A 20,263-nucleotide genomic window follows, 5' to 3' on the forward strand; every position below is an offset into this window, starting at 1 on the left:
GTGTGGGTAGGTGTCGGGGGCTGCTGTTCAAACCAAACCACCGCAAGCCAAGGCATACCCTGCCCGCTGGGCGGTATAAGCACCATAGCTAATATTCGTCGCAAGCAAGAATAGTCCTCCGCTGTAGGGCTTCCCCTTGTTCGCAGGGTTGGCCTTGAATGCCTTGCGCTGGAACTCGGAGACCAGTTCGGTTGTCAGCCCGATGACGTAGGCGGTTGTTCCGAGGGCGATGAAGGAGTTTGAAGCGAGAGATTGGATTGCTGTGGTCTGGCTCGCTGAGCCGGGGTCCATCTGCTGCTCCGAGATAATGGCCATGTGTATGATCTACCTGATGGAACTACCCAGCGAGAAGAGACTGACAAGGCCATAGTATGGCCCGAGTCGTCCGAGTGATGCTGCGCTGAGACTGAGGAGTGATTGTATAGCTGTACCACCGAACTTCTGGATGAAGCAACTTGTCCACCCGCGCGAGATAAGGTTATATTGCCACTAGACTATCGGCAGCGCAGAGACCGATGAAGAGGGCCTTGCCGAATGGGTATGGGCGCTTTTACGCGCGAGACGTTGTCCCGCAGCTCCTTTGACGCCATGGAGGTGAAATGGGTGTGTTGAACATTCGTTTCGTCAGAAGAAGGGGGATTTACATTTATATCGTGTGCTCAAGGGTCGGTGGACGGGGAGTCGAGGCCGATTTCTCCACCCTCGGGAGTTATTTGAGGTTCGAAGTTCGTCATGCACAATATACCACGGGGTTGCTTTGATATTAATTACTAGTCACTGGGAGTGGAAATACACATGCTAGTTGAGTTCATGAATCTGGTCGTGCTGGGTAAGCAGCACTTGGGAACTTGATGATGCTGAGTAGGGCTGGTTCGACTCATCGGTTATAATGTCAGGTGCTTTAATTATGCAAGCTGTCTAGGTCTCTATAATGGCAAAATGGGATCTTAGCAGCATGACGTGCTTAGAACTTCTACAACCGTCTCAGATCTCGCCCCATTCTTCACAGACAAAGTCTCAGGAACAAGCCGAGCCTCTTTCAAAATCCTCCTCTCCGCCATTGTAACCGCAACATCAAACGCGTTCTGCATACTAGTAACAGAAGCCAAATTCTTCCCTACAATATCAAACGCCGTTCCATGGGCAGGCGTAGCAACAGGGACAGGAAGACCTCCCTGAACTGTCACTCCTCCGTCAAACGAAAGTAGCTTCATCGCTATCTGGCCTTGGTCGTGGTACATCGTGACGATACCGTCAAAGTGCTGGCGCTTGAGGAAGATGGTGTCGCAGGGGAACGGGCCCTGCACGTTGAGTCCTGCTTCTCGAGCTGCCTCGACGGCGGGTCGAATATGGTCGATTTCCTGACGTCCGAAGGCGCCGTTTTCGCCGTTGTGTGGGTTCAAAGCGCAGACGCCCAGTCTGGGGGACTCGGTGCCTGACTCCCATCTGATTGATGTTAGACTTCCTCTGCTTTGGATGGTAAGGGGCAGGATTTCAGGGCTAGGAAACTCACCTTAAGCGATGCAGCAGCTCGATGGCTTTCAATGTCGACTCCTTGGTAATGCGCTGCGCGACTTCCTCAATGCCAATATGGCTCGTAACCCGGGCCGTCCATAGTTGGCCAGCAATATTGATCTCGCTTGTGGCACCTTTGAAGTCCAGTTGATTCGCAAACCAACGCAGTTCATCCTCCTCCGTCATTCCGGCGAGCTTCAGAGAGCTTTTATTCAAGGGCGCAAAGACGATGGCGTCGATTTCGCCAGCTTGAACCAGCTTCAATGCTCTCTTTAGTTGGTGAATGCTCCGCGCCCCGCTGGCCTGAGAGACTTCACCCATAGTGTATGGATATTGGTTCGCGCTGTTGTCGTCGAGGATTTGGATTCCATGTGCCGCGTCGCCAGAAGATTCTGGAGAGATAGTGACTTTCACACCCCCGGCGTCTAATCTTGCCGAGTCAAGCTCCGATAGGTCCGCTAGGAGAACAATGTCGGCTCTTTCAGAATTTGCTGGATTGCTGAGGAGCTTTGCTATTACTTCGCCGCCGATGCCCGATGGGTCACCGAGTGTAACGGCGATGCGTGGGCGCCGGGGCAGTAGGGTTTGAGTGTCGATTGCGCTAACCATGTTGCAGAGAAAATGCGAGACTGGAGGCAGAAAGGACAAAATTGTGGGATATATGGACGTATCTAGGAAGGAGAAGTTAGTATTATACGTCTGGGCCATCGGCAAGCAGACTCGAGGGTGATCGGTCAGAGGAAAGAGCTGTCGAGAAGCAGTGGGTCACACGGCAAAAGTGCCGCAGCATGACTCGGCGTATTCGCCGATGCTGCATTGCTGTGAGATGCTGCCAGTTGCGAGGGCTAAGCTAAGGCTGCGAGGGTCCAGTACGGCGGTTTTGCCGAATGCCAGCTTAGTCTCCACATTCCCCGTGGGGTATTGCATGACGGTTAGGCTCTGGCACCGAGCTTTAGCAGAATGAGTTGTTGTTAGTGCTGGTAGGTCTATAAAAGCTTATAGACGCCCGCTCGACAAAGGGTCGCGACTTCGCGTACTGTCTTAACTTTCTACATCGCCCCGCCCCTTCTTCGTCGGGGAGCGTATCGGCATGTCGCACCCAGGAGAGAAAAAACCCTTCTCTAGATCACCACGTGGAGCGTCTCTCCACTAATGGGAAGGAAGCCGACTTTGACATCAAGCATCTGGCCGAGGCCGAACAGATTGCAGCCACCTGGGTGAATGGCACGCCAGAAGAGAAGAAGCTCGTACGCAAGCTAGACTGGCGCATCCTACCATGCTGCTGGGTGTTGTATTTACTTGGTTTTCTTGACCGAGCGAACATTGGGTACGACTTCCTACGGAGCATAAGATGCAGTATACTGATACTAACTACTACTACAGAAATGCCAAAACCGGCGGGTTAGAAGATGACTTCAACCTCACCTCGTCACAGTACTCCATCATAGTCCTCGTATTTTTTATCTCATATCTCGTCTTCGAAGTCCCAGCAAATATGATTCTTACCCGTGTCCGGCCGAGCGTCTTTCTCCCCGGCCTGGGCCTCGTCTGGGGTACATTTGCCGCTTTGATGGGCGCGACACAAAACTGGGGACAATTGGCCGGAATGCGATTCTTGCTTGGATTTGCTGAGGCCGGGTTTGCCCCGGGTTGTGCATTTCTCCTGTCTTCGTGGTATCGGCGATATGAACTTGCCACGAGGTTCGCCCTCCTGTATACCTCTGTCCCGCTAGCAGGCGCCATATCGGGTCTTCTTGCGGGTGTGATTACTGATCATATGGAAGACATCGCTGGGCTGCCGGGATGGAGATGGCTCTTTGTATGTCTCAACATCCCCCAGCCCCCAACAGCATCACGCCCTAACTGAGCGAAACCTCTAGATTTTGGAAGGAATTGCCTCCGTAACAGCCGCGATCATAATCTACTTCCTAATGCCCGACTACCCCTCAACCAGCAAGCGCTTCCTAGACGAAGAAGAAAGCATCCTCGCATGCAATCGACTGGCCGTAGACGGAATCGCCCTGACGCAGGGAACAGGTGCCGAGAAGATCCCGCACTGGGTTGCATTCAAGATGACCTGCTCGGACTGGAGGGTCTGGGCGCAGTGTTTTCTTTTCGTCCTTGTTACCGGTGCCCAAACGATGCAGTACTTTATCCCGACGCTTGTGGAAACCTTTGGGTGGACTGGGCCAACGGGGCAGTGTAAGTCACCCTTCCTTATCCCATCCCCCTCGTCTTTCACTAATGAAGGTTTTACAGACCACACAATCCCCGCCTACATGGCCGCACTAGTCTACGTTGTCCTTTCCTGCTACCTAGCTGACCGCTACAAACGCAAATGGCAATTCATCTGCAGCCTCTCCGGAATCGGGTGCATCCTCTTCATAGCCGTCGCCACAGTCCAAAACCGCATGGTGCAATACATCCTCACAATCTTCGCCTTCGGCACAATCTACGGCTGCTCCCCGCTGGTCAAGACCTGGGTTTCCGACGTAATCCCTCAACCTGCTGCGAAGCGCGCCGTGGCGATTGCTCTGATTAATGCGATTGGGAATGCGAGTAGTATTTACTCTTCTTGGCTTTGGCCGGACGAGGACGCGCCCCGTTACATACCGGGGTTTGCGACGACGACGAGTTGGTTAGGGGTTCTTTGTGTCTGTACGGCTGTTTTTGCGTGGTTTTTTGAGAAATATCCTGTTCAGCGCCTCGATCATGCCACGGTGATGGCGGGAGAGTTGAGGGCGAGGAGGGAGGGGAGGGGTCAGGGAGAGAGACGGAGGCTTGAGGAGAAGGTTTAGGGAGATACAAATCACCTAGGAAGAATGATAGTATGAATAAAATTGTATGCTCAGTCTACTGCTCCTATGGAAATAGGACAGTGAAATGCCCTTTACAGGCCTGCGAATGTATTTCGTAATCTCAACTCTTCGTCTAAGGTGTATCATATGCATTGAAGACTTTGTATAGAACTTCAAGAACTCCAGTTACCATCTCATTGGCATCACTTAGCAAATACCTAGCCACCGCCCATAAACTAGACACTCATAACCCTCAACCCTGGTCCATTCGCATCAAACCGCGGGCTCTCCCTCCGCCCATTAACCACAGTATGGCACACATCTCAATCTTCCCCGGAATCGGCTCATCACTCCTAACAAGCACAAACGGCGCCCCATTCAGAAGATCCTCAGACCCCTCACTAGCCGGCCACGTAACCTCAATCTCAACCTCAACCCTGAAGCTTGAATCCCGCACTCGCGACACTCCAAGGAGCGGCGCAAAAAATCTCTCCTCTTGAAAAGCAGTCATCATGTTATTCCTCTCTTCCACCCGCTATACCCTAATCCATATTCACCCAGAACTGCACGAGTGATATTCCCCGCATGGAATTGATCTCGTCCCATAGGGCGTTCCATTCCTTTAACCACTTGTCGTTTAGATCTTGGATCAGGCGCTCGTCGCCGTATCCGAAATAGGAACGTAAGGAGATTTAGAGGGATCGGGTCGCGTGGAAGGTAGCTTCGCCTATGACTGGGCGAATTCATCTGTAGATGGAAGGGTTGCAGGACCAGAAAGCTGCCAGGGACTTTTGGGTCCTGGAAAGGGTAAGAATGTAAACGTAAGAGTCTAGTGCTTTAAGCCAAGTGCAGGGCATCGATGGCATAGGATTCGTATTATCAAGAGGTGGATTAGAAAACAAAAGTGGGCGCGGTCGGATTGGCCAGGGACATGCATTTGTTGACAGGTCAGGAGAAGGGGGAGGAGCCCATTGATGTTCGAGGTTCCTGTCTGGTCTACGGAGTCATCGCATTTCTCCTTGTTGTGATATACGCAGTTCCACCAGGGGTTGCTGGAATCGGGTTTGCCGAAGAAACAGTGGTACTTCTGACCCTTGGCCGAACAGGCGCCACGCAGTAACCTATCGCGTGTCGGCATGAATGTAACGATCTGGTTTCCTCCAAGGACCAGTTCGTAGATCTGGTATCGGATTTCCACGGGCAGAATCGCCAAAAGGGAACTTGCATTTTGGTTGCACGATGGGACCATGGTCTTTGTGAGCTTCTGCATTGCCGATGGTGAGGGTGGCAGGGTCTATTGAACCGATATATATTGGAGGTCAAGTTTTCTCCTAGGGTTATTGATCACCTACTACCTAGAGCTAGTAGTAGCCTATGCATAGAGCGGAATAGACCATACGTACGGCAGTCGAATCCCTCCTGCCCGCCGACACGGGAATGATATTGTCTACTAGATGACAATGCTCTCTGGCTATCGAATATGCCGCAAATTACACCTGGGCCATAGCTATTTGAGCGTGAGGATCTCTTGATCGGGAAGTGGGCCACCACCAAGGCTTTTGATATTGCTCGGACACAGATATCATGTCGGGAGCGTATCCGACGGCTATGCAAGGCCATCAGTCCCTCTTCGCCTCTTATAGAAAAGCAAGCTCAGAATCAATCAGCTCAATGCCAAACAGAAACCCATCATCAAACCGCCAGTCTAAATCACCCGTGAGATCAAAGGTATCTTGCTGGCGAGCATTGTCCGCTTGTAATGTACCACTTCCCTCGTTTTCTAGCCTCTCTGGGCGACTGTTATTGGCCCTCCAAGTATTTCTATGAGCTTCTGCATTCCTGGTAGTCTCGACATTGAAATATAATTGGGACGCAGGTGCAGAGACAGATACAGGGTCCTTTAACTGCGGTGACGAGTACAGGAAGACGTCAGATTCCCCGGCCCGAGCAGGTGAAAAGCGCTGCAGCAGCTCTTGCAAGCCTGTAACGACTTGTCTCGCGACGTGTCGCTGGCTTGCATTGTCCGCTACTTGGGAAAGCACAGATACCAGGCGTTCTACGCACCTTAGCGCAGTCTTTGTATGGAAGTTCAACCCATATTGTGACAGGTCTGTGGGAAGTAGAATTGTGCCGTCAATGTCAGAAGCGGTTGGCTTGCCGAAAACAACAGCCATCTTGAGGAGGAATGATCCACAGACTGCAATCATGGCGTGCATGAAGATTGGTAGCTCGATCAACGCCTTTTGAAGGCCTTCGTCGTCACTAATGAGTCTTGCTGTGCTCATCGCCGCCATGATTGTAATATTCGCTGCCTCCTGTCTTTCCCAGTTTATCTCAAGGGCCATGAGCGCGGTATCCTGTGAAGCCCCCTTGGCCGAGATACCTCGCAGTGCGACCGAGTTAAGCTGGAAGCGGGCGAGGTGGTAGTAAAGTGCATTAGTTGTTGGTGGCGGGAATAATCTTTCTCTTGCATCACCAGCCTCCTTTCCTTTGACTTGATGCTCGAGGCGCCACTGATCCACTGAAATATCAAACTCCTTCAAACGCTGAAAGTCATCCCCATCAAGCTCAAGGTCGGGATCACATCCATGCATAAAGTACCCACTAGCCAGGATACGAAACAGTTTCACCTGCGCGACGATGCCATGATCACCCTTCGAAGATAACCCGCTTGTCAGGAGCTTCTCGGCGTTACGAATCGCCGCGTCCTCATGCATCATCGGCGGGCGCCCGTAGGCCAGTGCGAACTGATGGTCGCAGACGTAAAGCACGTACCAGAGACGAACACGCTCATAAGATTCCAAAGACCCACGGGCGAACTGAAGCGACGATTTATGGAGATTCATCTCGGTCGCGACGCGCACGGCACGGCTGCAGAGTGCCCAGCTGAGACTTGTGAGGTAGAACGCACCGATGCACAGCGCCCGGATCACGTCGAGGCTCTGACATCGTAGCAGGCATGACCCTCGCATCAAGGAGACAAAGGCGCCGTATGTTGCGTAGAGAGAGTCCTCTCGGTTGGGGATATGCAGTGCAGCGACGGTTAGGGCTACGGCGACCAGAAGAGACGAGGATTGCCTTGCGTCGCGAAGGGTTTTGTGCGGACATAGCATTCCGTCCCAGAGCAAAGGGTTGATGTGGGATCTGTAATGCTCAAAGAGGAACTCGGCCTCGGTCAGAGTAAGAACGCCTTGGGTAATGAAGTCCGGCCCGTTGACGTCGGCCGGGTCGACGCGGATGAGCTGAGAATTGTTCGGATCGGTCAGGTTGTAGAGATTGTTCATCGGCAGCGGCACAAGGTCCGAGTCGTCTTGCTGCTCGTTGCGACTGGATGCAGGACCCTCGGGGGCGAAGTTTCCGCTCACTGTCTCCGACTGATTAGGGCTCAAGGGCGAGAGGGGGTGCATTCGCCCAAGTAGTCCACTCTCATGTTCTGACCGAGCATGCAGTGCAGATATTCCACCCTCAGATGTCGCCAGACCCGGTAGATTACTCTGGCGCAGAAGCTGGTCGACGGCTCCATTCAGTCGATCAACCATCGCGGTCGTTTGGGCTTTCCATCTGTGACTGTGAGTAACAGAAGGAGCGTTAGGAAGCTGCACCTACAATGCATCTTCATCGATAAACTTCTGCGCAAAGTTGTGAGGTACACACTCCACGCCACTCTTGACACACTTGTTACATGCTTCCTGACCAGGTTGGACAAAACATTTGATCTTGTGCTTTTTGCACTCGGCGCCTGCGCCTGGTCAGTTTGGGCGTCCTGGAAGGGGGGGGGGGACGCTCACAAGCTCGAGTCAGCCGTGGCTTTGCAGTGGCAGTTGACGCAGTGTCGTCCTCCGTTCTGGTCCGCTTATTTCTTCTCTCCATGTTGTACAACCAGGAGACTTTGAAGAGATCGGTTGGACCCGGCAAATTTGCCGCCGAGGAGTGGGAGTGATATTCTGTATATGCGGGGAAGCGGCCCTGGCCTCGGTAAGAGCGCCGATCGCGGTGCTTCGGGGGTGCTCCGTCCTGGATGTAGGATTAGGTCAGATGGGGTTTGTATTACGGCGGTGTTATGTTCTCAAGTGATGGCAATGTAACCATCAACCTTTGTGTCAGATGATGTTCAATATAGCAACATATAGTTTTGAAGACAACCTTTGTTGACAGGTGTAGGGGCCAGCGCACCCACGGAGGTTTGCTCACGATATGGTAAACTAGGAATAGCTATATAGTCCACAATAACAGGAAACCGATTAAGCTAGAAAACAGCAACTGATCGGTTCATGAAGCACTTACTAGGGTTTGATCCTGTTCCCCGTCTTATACAATATGTAGGGAGATGATACTAAGCTGCACCTCACTAAGACGGAATATTCCATTTTGAGTACAAACCCGCCCCAATCAGTGGTAGACGTAGCTTAGCTGCTGAACTTTATACGGCGCCGAACGTTTGGAACATGGCGCTGTTTAGGTGACGATGCGCCGGAGCGCTGGAGAGACTTTCCGCGGAATAGTCAAGACCTAGGGCTTTTATTACGCCTCAGCCTCGTCTAGAGATCAGAGATCCATTGCCACACAGAGCTCAACCAAACGCTTGTTGGAAACATGCCAAATGGCCCACCACCAGGGCGACGACTATATTGCCACCTGGATATGCGCACTGCCACTCGAGCTTGCGGCGGCCCGCACAATGCTCGATGAGCAAAATGACCCTCTACCGCTTGATTCAAGGCTCCCGCGACAACAACAACTACGTTCTTGGCTGAATAGTGAGTCACAATGTTGTGATTGCATGCATGCCATACGGTGTCACAGGCACTGTATCCGCCGCCAGGGTTGTAAAACAAATGCTGTCGACCTTCAAGCAAATCAAGTTTGGCCTGATGATCGGTATTGGTGGCGGTGCCCCAAGTGCGCAACATGATATTCGACCGGGGGATGTAGTTGTCGCAAGCCCAACAGGCATGTTTGGCGGCGTAATAGAGTACGACTTTGGCAAGACCGTACAAGAGGGGCGATTCCAACGGACAGGAATGCTCAATAAACCGCCAGAGGTTTTGCTCGCTGCGTTGAGCAACCTGCAAGTGAAGCATCTCATGGGAGGTCATCAAATTGAAAAGACAATCCAGGCCATGGTCACCAGATATCCCGTGATGAGCTGTTAGTATGCCCATCCCCCCCCACTGAGCTTGACCGGCTGTACCAATAATCTCGACCAAGGGTCTCAGATTCTCCGTGGAAAGTCCACTCTGATAGCCTTTCTCATTCAGCGGCTTACGCGTTTTGGTGAAGAGCATGATCACACTTTCTACTTCTTTTTCAAGGATACGGACGGGTCCAAAAGCAAGCCAGCCCAGGCGCTGCGCACCCTGATGTCTCTACTCCTGGACGCAGACGAGGATAACCGGCTACTGCCGTGGTTGGAGAAGGCCCGCCTACAGAGTTATTGTGGACGACTTTGATGAATGTGAGGATGGCTGTCATCTGGCGTCATCATCGAGCAATGTGTTGAGCATATCCCAGCGTCCGATCAAACTGTTACCCACGAGCCGCGAGGAGCCTGACTTGTTCGACCTTTTCCGTCGGTACAAGGAACAATCGGCCTCTTCTAATCTGGCGCTTATACGCGAGCTGACCATCGTTCCATCTCTCGTACGACAGTCTGTTGTAGCCTACGTGAGAGAACGCGTCGATCAGTGCCGACATATTCGAGCTACTCCACTAGGTCGCCAGGCATCGAAATATGTATCTGCAGCAGCAGACAGCTCCTGCTTCACGCGAAACTTATACTTGATGAGATCGAGCGCCTCCTTAGTGCCGCCCCTGTCGCTCGCCATGTTTAGAACGTCCCTACCGGCCTTGCACAACTTTACCAAACAATCTTCTCCACGGTAGCTAAAGGATTCACTCCGGCCAAACTGGAGATGCTAAAGCAGCTGTTTATGTGGATTGATATGAAAGACTTTGTTCTGGTGGGAGGAGTCGCTCGAAAGGGACGTCCTTAACATTGTCTTTCAAGCCGCAAACTCCGGCGATGAAGTATCCGACTACATCGACCTTGCGGAAAGGCTCTGCTCCCCACTCATTACCTTGAAACAGACTCGACGGGGCTACGCAAACGCGAGCGTCAAAATCAACTTCGTGCATTATACGACACTGCAACTCGTCCGCCAGAGTGCTGCAAGGGAAGCGTCCATACCAATTTCGCTCATCTTGAAATCACAGCCGCTTAGGACACTGCATCGTGCTAGCATCATATATTGATACTTTCAACAGTTTACAGCCAAACAAGACCCGAACAGAACCGTACGGCTTCAGGTGGGCGCCTACTTCGAGATGGCTTACGCACTATGGGGCGTGTTCTTCTCAATGATCTCCCATCCTCTTTGGACGATGAAGATCTCGAGCAGGCATCTACATCATGTAAACAACTGATCATCTTTATGATATCTGATGCATGTCTGCGCTTGATTGAAATCGTCATCATAATCAACTATAGAGGGGGATTCGTCAATCTGTTCGATAACGTGGTTACTGGATTGAGGGCATCTACCGAGTCCACGACAGTTGGAAACGAACGTACTGTGCCGAAGTCACTACCAGCGTTCCGTTCATTCACTTTTGCTCGGAAATAGCTCTTCGCTGATTACGCGTACGTGATTTGTTGCACAGGGTCCAGCGCCCAACATCACTCCCCACCCCGGGCAGGTTTGAAAGTCGGTCCCTCGCGGTTCCTCTCACGGAAATAGGCAGGAGGTGGTCGCATCTATATACAGAAAAATCAGATTGATCAGAGCTCTGATCAGATGAGGGCACTCCTCCTGCTAGGCGTGCTATCCCATGTACTCCTGACCTCCAGTACATCACTTCTGGTTCGACATGAAAACCACGAGAACTGCCGCATACCTATTACCACGAGAATGAGATATAGCCAGATGTTTCCCCGGAAAGGCTTACCCAATTGTGCCAATTATCACCTTACTCATCCGCGCCTCCGAGATCGCCAGTGAGCCAGCGACTAGCAGCGAGAAGACACCGACTAGGGCAATCCGAACACCATCATTTCTTACCGCTTGCAACGCTGCAATAGCGGACACAGTCAGAGCCACAGAAATCAGGACGGCACTTGCGGTAACTATCTTCTCAACTCGTGATGACGGAAAGGAAATGATGGCCCTCTGCTTCCCATTAGGGCTCTTTTTCAACCACACGAGGTCTTCCTATCACGTTGTTAACCACGAAACCTCCCTATCATGGACATCAGAACCTACAAGGTAAAAGAACTTCAATATTGGCGAGTCACAAAAGAACTCCCTGAGCTAGCTGTCAGGATCTCGCTTGAAATTTACCAGATCCAACTCTGCCTCGGTCGTTCTTCCCAGATAGCCGGGAGTGTCATCCACTGGCAATTCGTGCTCTAGATAGTTATCCGACGCATCTACAATCGGTGTTGTATCTTCCATCCAAGACTTCAAGCCTTCGACTTGTGCTCGGCTGGGTGAGCCAAGGCCATTGACTTTTTCGTACTGGGACAGCGCTTCATCTACATCTTATTGTCAGATTGGCACTTGGCGTCAAGGTTTTACTGAGAAATTGCTTACTATATGTGGCCCGTGTCTTCCGCATCTTGATTGCCAGGTTCATCCGCTTGTTATCTTTCCTGAAGCTCGGCCATGATCTGAGACTATCCGGGTTCCTACTCGCAAGGCTGTGGTCACACCGCTCCAGCTCCGACTTCAGATACGTCAACTCGCTCTGCAGGAAAAGCAAGTTCCGCGTATTGAGCGCTCGAATTTTCCGAAATATTGCATATTCTCTATCTTTGCTCATGAAGGCCAATCTTAGGGTATCCACCTGGAATATCATCCAGAGAGTCGTGACGAGACATGGTCCCTGAGTCGTTGAACGCGTGACGCGAAGACGACCGCGGCGATATATGGATATAGTCCCCGCCTACCACACATTTTCTATGTGTTGGCCAGGCTGCTTGCTTGGCATCTAACTGCGAGGCTTATACCACACCCGGGCACCGTATCAACCAGTTCATTGGTAGCCCCTTCGTGCTGCCGTGCAGGTATCACGAGCACTGCCACCACAGCCCCTCGGAGCCCTCTTCTCCCCCTTTCTTTCATGCCACTTTCATGCCATAAAGTGTGGCACCCCCAAGTTTCGGATTCCTCTCTTCCATTCCTCTCAACCCTCTATTGCCAACATTTATCCCTTCTAAATCTTCACATCATCCATCCAGCTGCCGAAGCTGTGTAAACAATTTCGATCAGGCAGCTATCTCATGCGGCGTCCGCCGTTACCCTCCTTTTAGCCTTCAACAGCGTCAATATAAGCGCATCTTGCATCACAGTATCCTTCTGGACTACTATCCTTCTCTCTATTCAAAGAAGACGGAAAGGCTCCCGAGTTACTGGCGTAACAACACGTTAGCACTGCTTGGTTCAAAACGAACGGTTGGGATCTTATTCTATGCCTTGCTCACATCCTGCATCAGGATCACTCACTAATTGCACATCATCGTCAGACTACGGCGTTCTGCTTTTATCGGATCTCATTATTGCTTTTGCCATTTGACCGAGTGTTTATTGAGTACAAGTAAGTGTCGCCCAAAACCCCTGTCAACGTCTGATTCCTTTGATCCAAGGCCACCTTCCTGCGCGAGAAAGCACATTTCAACGTAGCATCTTCTCGCAAACAGCACGCCTTTCCAACGAAGTGGGACAATTTGTCTCAGTATGCTGTTAGGCCCTGCCTCTCGGTACTTCATCAATGATATGATTTGGTGTTATGGGCAAAAGTTGCATGATGTATAGCAGGCGTTAGATTTCCAAGGCAAATGCTGCCTTGTTATCCCTCTTCAATAGAGGGCCGGCGTTGTAGTGTTCCCTAGATAATGATAGGATGCATCTCCACCTTCGACCAAGACAATAACGAGGTGCGTGTACGGAGTAGATCAAGGGCAGGAACGGGCCCGCTGATCAAAAATCTGATTCCTGACCGCATGTGTAGTATCGTATGAGCACTCCGTCGCACAGTCTCGCAACTCCTTGAAGGATACATGCAGACAAAATGCACGAGCTTTACATGGCACTACTCGACTGGTTCTAGCGGTTCCTAGACGTAGGCGAGATGGCGCTGAGATCGGTTCGAACCCAGGAGCCAAATCGACTCGTTCATACATATGCAGAAGATCAATTAATTCCGGCTCGTGGGTTACATTTGCGGTGATCCTTGCATTTTCTATTTTATCCGGGCGAAGCACTCCGTATTTATTCGCATAGGGCCTCGAACAGAAGCATGAAAAGGGTTTATTAATTAGTCAGACCCCGATGTAATGCGAATGAAGGTATCTGTGAGTATCTATATGCGTAAAACCGTCATTAAAGGCATTTGTCTTGCCAATTTGGCTGAGATTCAGTTCAGTTAACCCCCTTCGTCCGGAACGAAACGAGGGCCTTGCCTTGTGCGACGTCGTTCTAGGCAGAACTGAAATGCAGTGTCACTCAGGCTGTGATCTACAACGTATGTACTCCGTACGAGTAACCTGGGACAATGATGTCGGTCTCCAAAACGCCGAGTTGAAAGTCCGGACCGGTCTCAGGACAACGTACAAATCTACTAGCGTGATAATCTGCGGGGTTTCAGGGACCGGCTCGGTAAATCCAACCTTTTGCTTTTTCCGGGATTTGTCCGGGTTAGGATATACTCCGAGTCGTAAGTCTATATCCGTCGTCACAATTTACATTCTCTTCATAAAAAAACGAAACCACTTGACGAGAAAGTCATCCTCGAACCTCATTAAGCGCGCAATCATGGAGGAACTCAACGGCCGTTGGTTAATGGTACGATATCTACTGCGACTACAGCAGCCTCGCACCTGGATCTCATCAAAGGCTTCGCAGCTAACTCTATGTCAATTGCAATGGATAGGAGAAGTCTCTTAGCACTAGCATGGATGCCATGCTGAAGCTGGTGAGCAAACCGAACCATCCCCACCATCTCAAACGGTCGATTTGCCGTCCATCCATCGTCTACCAGCACTGGAGCTAAGTCTTCGTTACCTCATAGCAAGGCATCGGCTGGACCCTTCGCAAAGCAATTGGACTCGCGACGATCCGCCTCACCATCTCCATCCACCCCGGCGACAAGCCCACGCCCACAGAGAAAGAATCTGCGCCATCCGCACCCTACATCGACGTAACCGCAGCATTAACCGGCGGATTGGCAAACACACACGAAAGATGGATGCTGGACTGGATACCAGCCGACCAAAAAGATTACGTCCTTGGGCCCTGCGAAAAACAAAGCCGGTTTGTGCATGGTGTTCAGGATGCAGATGGGAATATGTACCCGGAATTTGAGATGGAGACGCACGTTTCCGATGAGAGGGCGAAGAGGTACCTGCGCGGTGAGATTAATGAAAATGGGTCGGCGGCGAAGTGGTCTCTGGCGATGACTGAGGGTGAAGAGCATACATGGGTGCATACGTTTATGCGGAATAAGGAGGTTGGGTGGACTGTTGAGCAGGTAAGATGGCCATTCCACCTGCATTGTATCCGTCAATATGTCAGAATGTCAGGAAGATGCAGGTGCTAACAGAGCCTCGCTAGATCTGGGCAGTCGAAGAGATCGACGGCAAACGGTATCACACGCGGCGGATTGTCACTGCCAAAAACGGCGAGTATGTGCTGGGGAAAATCATCTACAGTTCTATACCTGCGTGAACTCTCGGTGACCAGGCGTACCTAGGACCTGTTGCCGGAGCTGACGGATGCTCATCCGTGGCGGGCTATTGGGCCAGCGCTGTACTTTCATAGCGTGATTGTTTGTGATAGAACGAGCTTGGTTGTATATACATATTAATCTCGAACTACCTCAGGAAATAGCTGTTGTCATGCGACCTCCGTGGACGTTAAACACCACACTCTGGCTGGCCATCCTCTCGAACTTGACATGCATATGAGCACTGTGTGACAAGGCGAGAGCCAGAAGATCATATCTACCATGAAAATAAGTACACTTCAGTACAAAAACTTCGCTCAACGTGCGTCGAAAATCAAGCAAGTATCTCACCTCCTTGACTGCGGAACATATCACCCGGTGTGCATGCAAGCCGCGGAGACAGAGCCGACAAGGAGGGCAGCGAGAGAGAAGACGGAGAAGCGCGTATTGATGGCGCTCCTAAAGTCACAGATTGAAAATTTGGGGAACGGTGAGATTTAGGGCGATAGTAATTGAAAGCTTGCAAATCTGCGCCGCCGTGTAAGGAGCATACGTTATCTTATATTTTGAACTTGTTGAGAAGACCGGTGGACCCCGTCCTCGCTTTCGCATCCATGTTCCGTTACCAGATCAACGTTCTTCACAAACCTGCCAGTCAAAGATCGTCCTGAAGCGGGTCCCCATCTTGGAAATCTTGGCCAAAGCACGGAGAGCTGAGATCCGGGGCATCCGGTGCCTTTATGGGAATGATAGACGAGCGGTAGGTTCTCGGCATGGATGGCCTTTGTCGCTTTAGAGGGACTTCATTGACGTGGGGTGGTTGGTTTGGGTGCCTGTTATCTGATCATGATCTTGCCCGGTTCTAGAATCTAGGTAGTCTCGAGCAATGACAGTGGCAGTGGGAGATGGGATGATGGCAAATCCGAGTCGGAGTCAAGGTCGATTTGAAGAGTGGAAGTAAAAATGTTCCGGAGATGCTTTTTGTAGGCGTCTGGGGGATTACTGGTGCTTCGAATCTCAAATATCATCTTACAGCGATCTTGCGAGCATGCGTGATCCCCGGGCTGCCCTAGTTTTTACCTCTTTCGGTACGCGTCGCCGCTCGGGTGCCCGCGGGCCTAGACGAAAAGGTGCATTCGTTTGTCATGCAATTGATGGCATGATCCTCTAAACTCATTGAAATTTGAACATTGTATCATAGTAAGTTTACAGCTAGACTCAGTTGAGGCGCTCCCCCTGCTCGTTGAACTTGACCACATCACCAGTGAGCAAGGCACGCTGCAGCGCCTGACCGATTTTCATGACTGTCATTCCGGTCTCAAGGTTCAGAGGGACTGGCTTGTCGTTGAGAACAGCGTCAGTGAACTCATTTGCCTCGAGGGCAAAAGCATGCTCGAAGCGCTGCCAATATTCAGGTTGGACCTCGTGGCGCATTCCCAGTTTATCCGCCAGGACGACATTGTTCGACCGAGGAATAACGTTGACCATGACCTTCCCATCGGTACCGGTAACTTCAGTAAGGACATCATGACCATGGGCTTGGGTGCGAGAGCAGTAGAAGTAAGCAATCTTTCCGCCCCAGAATTCCACCGTTCCGACAGCATTATCGACATCGCCGCTTTGGGCCAGCTCGGGGTGGTGCTGGAGTGTTCCTGCAGCCCAGGCGGCCTTGGGGATTGGGTTATCCATGTACCAGAGGGTAAGGTCGATATCGTGGATAGCGCAATCGACGAAGATGCCTCCGTTGCGGGCGGCATAGCGAACAAAGAAGCCCGTTTCATCTTTGAGGTCGCAGGTGTTTGAGCGGACCAAGAAAGGTTTTCCGATTGCTCCCCTTTGAATCTTCTCGGCGGCGTCACGGTATGAGGCGTCGAAGCGGCGAGAGAACCCGGCCATTACCTTGAGGTGTGGATTTGCTTTGGCGGTGTCGACGACTGATTGGGCCTGGCTGAGTTAGCAAAGGCAACATACATCGCTAGGTCTTGATGTACCTCTGCTAGATCGGTACTAATGGGCTTCTCGCAAAGAACGTGCAGACCCTTGGCAATAGCCTTGAGTGACTGGATAGCATGGACATCGGTACTCGTGGACACCCAGACGGCTTGCAAGCGGGGCTCCTGTTCCAACATCTTGTCGTAGTCGTCGAAGACTGAGATGCCGAACTCCTTGTACTCGGCGTTGCTGTTCGCCCAATCGATTTCGTGAGGCTCGGTGGTGCAGACGGCGACGACTTTGGCACGGGGAACCCGGTATAGGAGGGTGTGAACGTGGCGTTTGCCCTATGAAGATCAACCAATCGGCATCTTATCTAGGACTTTAAAGTAGTGTGCGTACCATACGCCCAAGTCCAACGACAGCGATGTTGAGGACCATTGTGATGTGAGAATTTATGAGTGGAAAGTCCGATGGATGAAGAGAAGACAAGCTTGAGAGAGTTGATTGAGGGGACGCATCTGTGTTAAATGGGATTATTTATACTAAAGCGCAGGCGCTGTTGACTTACCTTGTCGTTCTCACCAGTTGCAGGGCAAGCGGCGTCTCTTTCCTAATAAGGAAATTTCTGATACTGCGGGGATAGGGGGGGTTCCTCGGGGCATCTCCGTAAGAGCTTTCTACCCCACGCTGCTCTACGTCAACTGTTCTCCCCCCCAATGCCAAAGACTAGCTGCCGATACCCCGCATCTAGTGAACTGCAGTTACTCTATTACCTATGTTGGAACACCATTCACGACGGTCACTCCTTCCATATCAAGTTATATTTCTAATAGAACAGCGACCTCCAATGTGGGAAGGTGCTATTGCATGAAGCCTGACTTACTGCCACTTTATTATGCAAGTCTTCCATTCCGACAAAAGTCCCCAGTGCCCTTGTGGTGGCCAGAAAGTTAACATCATCAGAGTCTAGCACGAACCCCCAGTGCTTCGCTAAATACAAGACCCAGCTTCGTGATAGCATCGCTTGAGATCTGATGGTGCAGGACAAGTCTTTTCCCATCCAGCTTTACCCCATGCTTTGCTCCAAGCTGGTTCCATCGCTCGGCTGTTATGCCCGCCTGCTCAATATTGAGCCATACCTGGTTGGTCTCGACTTCACGCACCAGTTCCCCGCCCAACGCCATCCACATTTCCCCGACTTCCTTTGCCAGTGCATGAACAGCACGCAGCTTGCCTCGGCTTCCCCACGGCCCATGCCCAAACTGTTCATTAACTGCAAAGCGAGCTGCAGCTGCAAGCGGCCCCGACTGTCGCATCGCTCCACCAAGGCTCTTCCGGATGCGCCGCAACTGTGCTATTGATTTGGCCGACCCAAGCACCATTGCACCTATCGGTGCACCCAGGTTCTTGCTAAAGTCGAGGCTAACCATGTCGCACAGAGTACCATAGTCATATAAGCTGCCTCCTCCGGCCGCGACCGCCTCCCACAGTCGAGCGCCGTCCATATGTACTTTGATATCTTTACTATGCGCCCACTCGCTGATCCGCCGTAATTCTTCGACAGGGATAACGCTTCCACCAGCGGTATTCTCGATACTGATTACACGTGTCGGGCATTTGTGAACGTCCTCGGTCACGATCGCTCGAGAAATAATGTCTTCCAAGACCATATATCGGCCGTTGGACGGGCGAGCTGTTTGGATGGAAGCACCGCTCATTCCAACACCACCTCCTTCGAAGTGAATAACATGCGCTCTGGCATCGACTAGTACACCGCAGGGTGGTTGCGTGAGAAGAGTGCGAATGGCCAACTGGTTTGCCATGGTTCCTGAAATTACGAATGCGCCCGCTTCAAGACCACACTGAGATGCCATTACGGACTGGAATTCGTTCGTTACCTGGTCTTCCTTGAACACATCGTCACCAAGACTAGCGCCGATCATGGCTGCGAGCATGCCCATGGACGGGGTGGTTAACACATCGCCTAAGAATGTTCAGCTGCAAATCGCCATAATGCCAGCCTTTACTTACTGCGGAAGTCTGCTTCGGCTCGTCGGGTCGTGCCCCATGCGATGTTCTGCATATGTGGCGAAAAGGCTTTTTCCAAAGCCTGAATCGAGTCCATATTCACGACAATTCGATGATTGGAACTCAAATTGAAGGTACCTGCATCTAGCGATTACTTGCCCTACCTTTATAACTTCGGTTCCTTATAAGGGGTCTACGAAATGTCGTCAGGACACGGCCCTTTTGCCTCCTAAAACAAAGCCAATTGCGTCAGAGAATGTATCTTTGTTTCTTCAGCAATCCAAGCTAGACCAGGCTAAGGGTGCGTTTCGATTTTCTGTGAGCAAATCATTGCGTTGGCTTGGCTTTGGATTGATCAGCTTACTGCTCAGCCTTTCGTTCCTATTCAGCCGCCAGTCTGAGAATTCCTGTATGTCCTTCCGGTAGCGCACAAACCTCCCCAGCTTGGTGTCTAGACTCTGTGTGAAATAGTGGCTCGAAAATTAATTTCGGGCGCGTAGGTCCAAGCATGGTCGCGTTCAGCTCACCTCTAGACTCTTCGCAGCCCCGAGCCCCGAGCCCAATATACTTCTGTTCGGCTTTGGCCCCTCCAAGTCTTCAGTGAGAGGATGGGTGCTCAATATGGGGAGATATTATGCATGCCATCGTCTCGCCTGAATGGGGCGAGATTCGAGTAAGCAGAGCAGCTGCAGGGCAACTGTTAGCTCCTGAACTACAACATACGGCTGAAGAGCGCCATGAGCAAACGGGGAGGCGCTGGGTGGAGGCTAAGCAAGGGGCGTACTCTATTTTCAGTTTCTCTCATGATGGTTATGACATGGCCCATAGGTAGGCCAGCGTGTCTGCGTGGAGGATGCGATCCCCTGGCGTTCAAATCTCGTGCCCTTGCTGAGGTTTCGGCTTCGAGGCCTGTTGGTCAGCTTAATGCAGTCAGAGTGTTTAGACGATAACTTGGCATCATTATTTGTATTCGCTCTTCTTTATATCCTGCTCCCAGGTCAGCAGTTTCCAGATCCATATTCTCACATGGTGGAGTCCGGCCGCTGCTCTGGTACACAATGCACCCCATCGTCCAAGTTGAGGAAAAGAATAGCCTCGTTACAGACGAGCAACTCGACCGCTACGGTCTGGAACAGGATCTCTCAACCAGCTATATTCGCTGGAAGAGGGACAGTAAAGACCATCCTCGGAATTGGTCGTTGACGAGGAAGACTTATGACATCTCTCTACTTATGTTCCTCGAGTTCTACACGTATGCTGTTGCCTCT

General features: G+C 51.5%; 8 protein-coding genes across 8 annotated transcripts; 2 read left to right on the forward strand and 6 right to left on the reverse strand.

Annotated features, from left to right (window-relative positions):
• Positions 1–27: 27 nt before the first annotated feature.
• Positions 28–590, reverse strand: BDV17DRAFT_285315 (uncharacterized protein; the record flags this gene model as incomplete). Its single annotated transcript, XM_073760689.1, has 3 exons — positions 28–324; positions 361–489; positions 555–590. The coding sequence occupies 3 exons, from the start codon at positions 588–590 to the stop codon at positions 28–30; spliced, it is 462 nt and encodes a 153-aa protein (XP_073610441.1).
• Positions 591–907: 317 nt separating this feature from the next.
• On the reverse strand, positions 908–2,201 carry BDV17DRAFT_276635 (pyridoxal phosphate PdxA-domain-containing protein). Its single transcript, XM_073759361.1, has 2 exons — positions 1,514–2,201; positions 908–1,446 (listed from the first exon to the last, which is right to left on the reverse strand). Exons 1-2 carry the CDS (start codon positions 2,122–2,124, stop codon positions 948–950), a joined length of 1,110 nt encoding a protein of 369 aa, XP_073610442.1. The 5' UTR covers positions 2,125–2,201; the 3' UTR covers positions 908–947.
• A 102-nt stretch (positions 2,202–2,303) lies between these two features.
• Positions 2,304–4,313, forward strand: BDV17DRAFT_301684 (major facilitator superfamily domain-containing protein; the record flags this gene model as incomplete). Its single annotated transcript, XM_073764301.1, has 5 exons — positions 2,304–2,336; positions 2,697–2,842; positions 2,899–3,334; positions 3,396–3,717; positions 3,775–4,313. 5 exons carry the CDS (start codon positions 2,304–2,306, stop codon positions 4,311–4,313), a joined length of 1,476 nt encoding a protein of 491 aa, XP_073610443.1.
• Positions 4,314–5,766: 1,453 nt separating this feature from the next.
• BDV17DRAFT_234997 (Zn(II)2Cys6 transcription factor) lies at positions 5,767–8,784 on the reverse strand. The gene is made up of 3 exons (XM_073755857.1): positions 8,102–8,784; positions 7,920–8,052; positions 5,767–7,874 (listed from the first exon to the last, which is right to left on the reverse strand). Exons 1-3 carry the CDS (start codon positions 8,181–8,183, stop codon positions 5,951–5,953), a joined length of 2,139 nt encoding a protein of 712 aa, XP_073610444.1. The 5' UTR covers positions 8,184–8,784; the 3' UTR covers positions 5,767–5,950.
• Positions 8,785–11,185: 2,401 nt separating this feature from the next.
• Positions 11,186–12,479, reverse strand: BDV17DRAFT_276642 (uncharacterized protein; the record flags this gene model as incomplete). The annotated part of the gene is made up of 3 exons (XM_073759362.1): positions 11,573–12,479; positions 11,259–11,521; positions 11,186–11,207 (listed from the first exon to the last, which is right to left on the reverse strand). A coding segment is annotated over exon 1 (323 nt), but the record flags the coding sequence as incomplete, so codon positions are not given.
• Positions 12,480–14,079: 1,600 nt separating this feature from the next.
• BDV17DRAFT_235051 (uncharacterized protein) lies at positions 14,080–15,174 on the forward strand. Its single transcript, XM_073755858.1, has 4 exons — positions 14,080–14,152; positions 14,241–14,282; positions 14,379–14,837; positions 14,921–15,174. Exons 1-4 carry the CDS (start codon positions 14,123–14,125, stop codon positions 15,032–15,034), a joined length of 645 nt encoding a protein of 214 aa, XP_073610446.1. The 5' UTR covers positions 14,080–14,122; the 3' UTR covers positions 15,035–15,174.
• A 1,076-nt stretch (positions 15,175–16,250) lies between these two features.
• On the reverse strand, positions 16,251–17,405 carry BDV17DRAFT_296239 (Gfo/Idh/MocA family protein; the record flags this gene model as incomplete). Its single annotated transcript, XM_073763247.1, has 3 exons — positions 16,251–16,976; positions 17,024–17,311; positions 17,367–17,405. The coding sequence occupies 3 exons, from the start codon at positions 17,403–17,405 to the stop codon at positions 16,251–16,253; spliced, it is 1,053 nt and encodes a 350-aa protein (XP_073610447.1).
• A 521-nt stretch (positions 17,406–17,926) lies between these two features.
• BDV17DRAFT_296240 (pyridoxal phosphate-dependent transferase) lies at positions 17,927–19,092 on the reverse strand (the record flags this gene model as incomplete). Its single annotated transcript, XM_073763248.1, has 2 exons — positions 17,927–18,951; positions 18,999–19,092. The coding sequence occupies 2 exons, from the start codon at positions 19,090–19,092 to the stop codon at positions 17,927–17,929; spliced, it is 1,119 nt and encodes a 372-aa protein (XP_073610448.1).
• Positions 19,093–20,263: the final 1,171 nt, after the last annotated feature.

Source organism: Aspergillus undulatus (assembly GCF_047715775.1).
Source record: "Aspergillus undulatus strain CBS 261.88 unplaced genomic scaffold BDV17scaffold_86, whole genome shotgun sequence".
NCBI classification, from domain to species: Eukaryota; Fungi; Ascomycota; class Eurotiomycetes; order Eurotiales; family Aspergillaceae; genus Aspergillus; species Aspergillus undulatus.

Excerpts from the sequence above, each read along its gene's own strand:
- BDV17DRAFT_276635 (XM_073759361.1), bottom strand. The coding sequence starts at position 2,124 with ATGGTTAGCGCAATCGACACTCAAACCCTACTGCCCCGGCGCCCACGC. Across the intron at positions 1,447-1,513 it reads GAGCTGCTGCATCGCTTAAG|ATGGGAGTCAGGCACCGAGT; the intron begins GTGAGTTTCCTA and ends AACATCAATCAG.
- BDV17DRAFT_234997 (XM_073755857.1), bottom strand. The coding sequence starts at position 8,183 with ATGGAGAGAAGAAATAAGCGGACCAGAACGGAGGACGACACTGCGTCA. Across the intron at positions 8,053-8,101 it reads GCCACGGCTGACTCGAGCTT|GCGCCGAGTGCAAAAAGCAC; the intron begins GTGAGCGTCCCC and ends GACCAGGCGCAG. Across the intron at positions 7,875-7,919 it reads TTTATCGATGAAGATGCATT|ATGGAAAGCCCAAACGACCG; the intron begins GTAGGTGCAGCT and ends TCACAGTCACAG.
- BDV17DRAFT_235051 (XM_073755858.1), top strand. The coding sequence starts at position 14,123 with ATGGAGGAACTCAACGGCCGTTGGTTAATG. Across the intron at positions 14,153-14,240 it reads TCAACGGCCGTTGGTTAATG|GAGAAGTCTCTTAGCACTAG; the intron begins GTACGATATCTA and ends TGCAATGGATAG. Across the intron at positions 14,283-14,378 it reads TGGATGCCATGCTGAAGCTG|CAAGGCATCGGCTGGACCCT; the intron begins GTGAGCAAACCG and ends GTTACCTCATAG.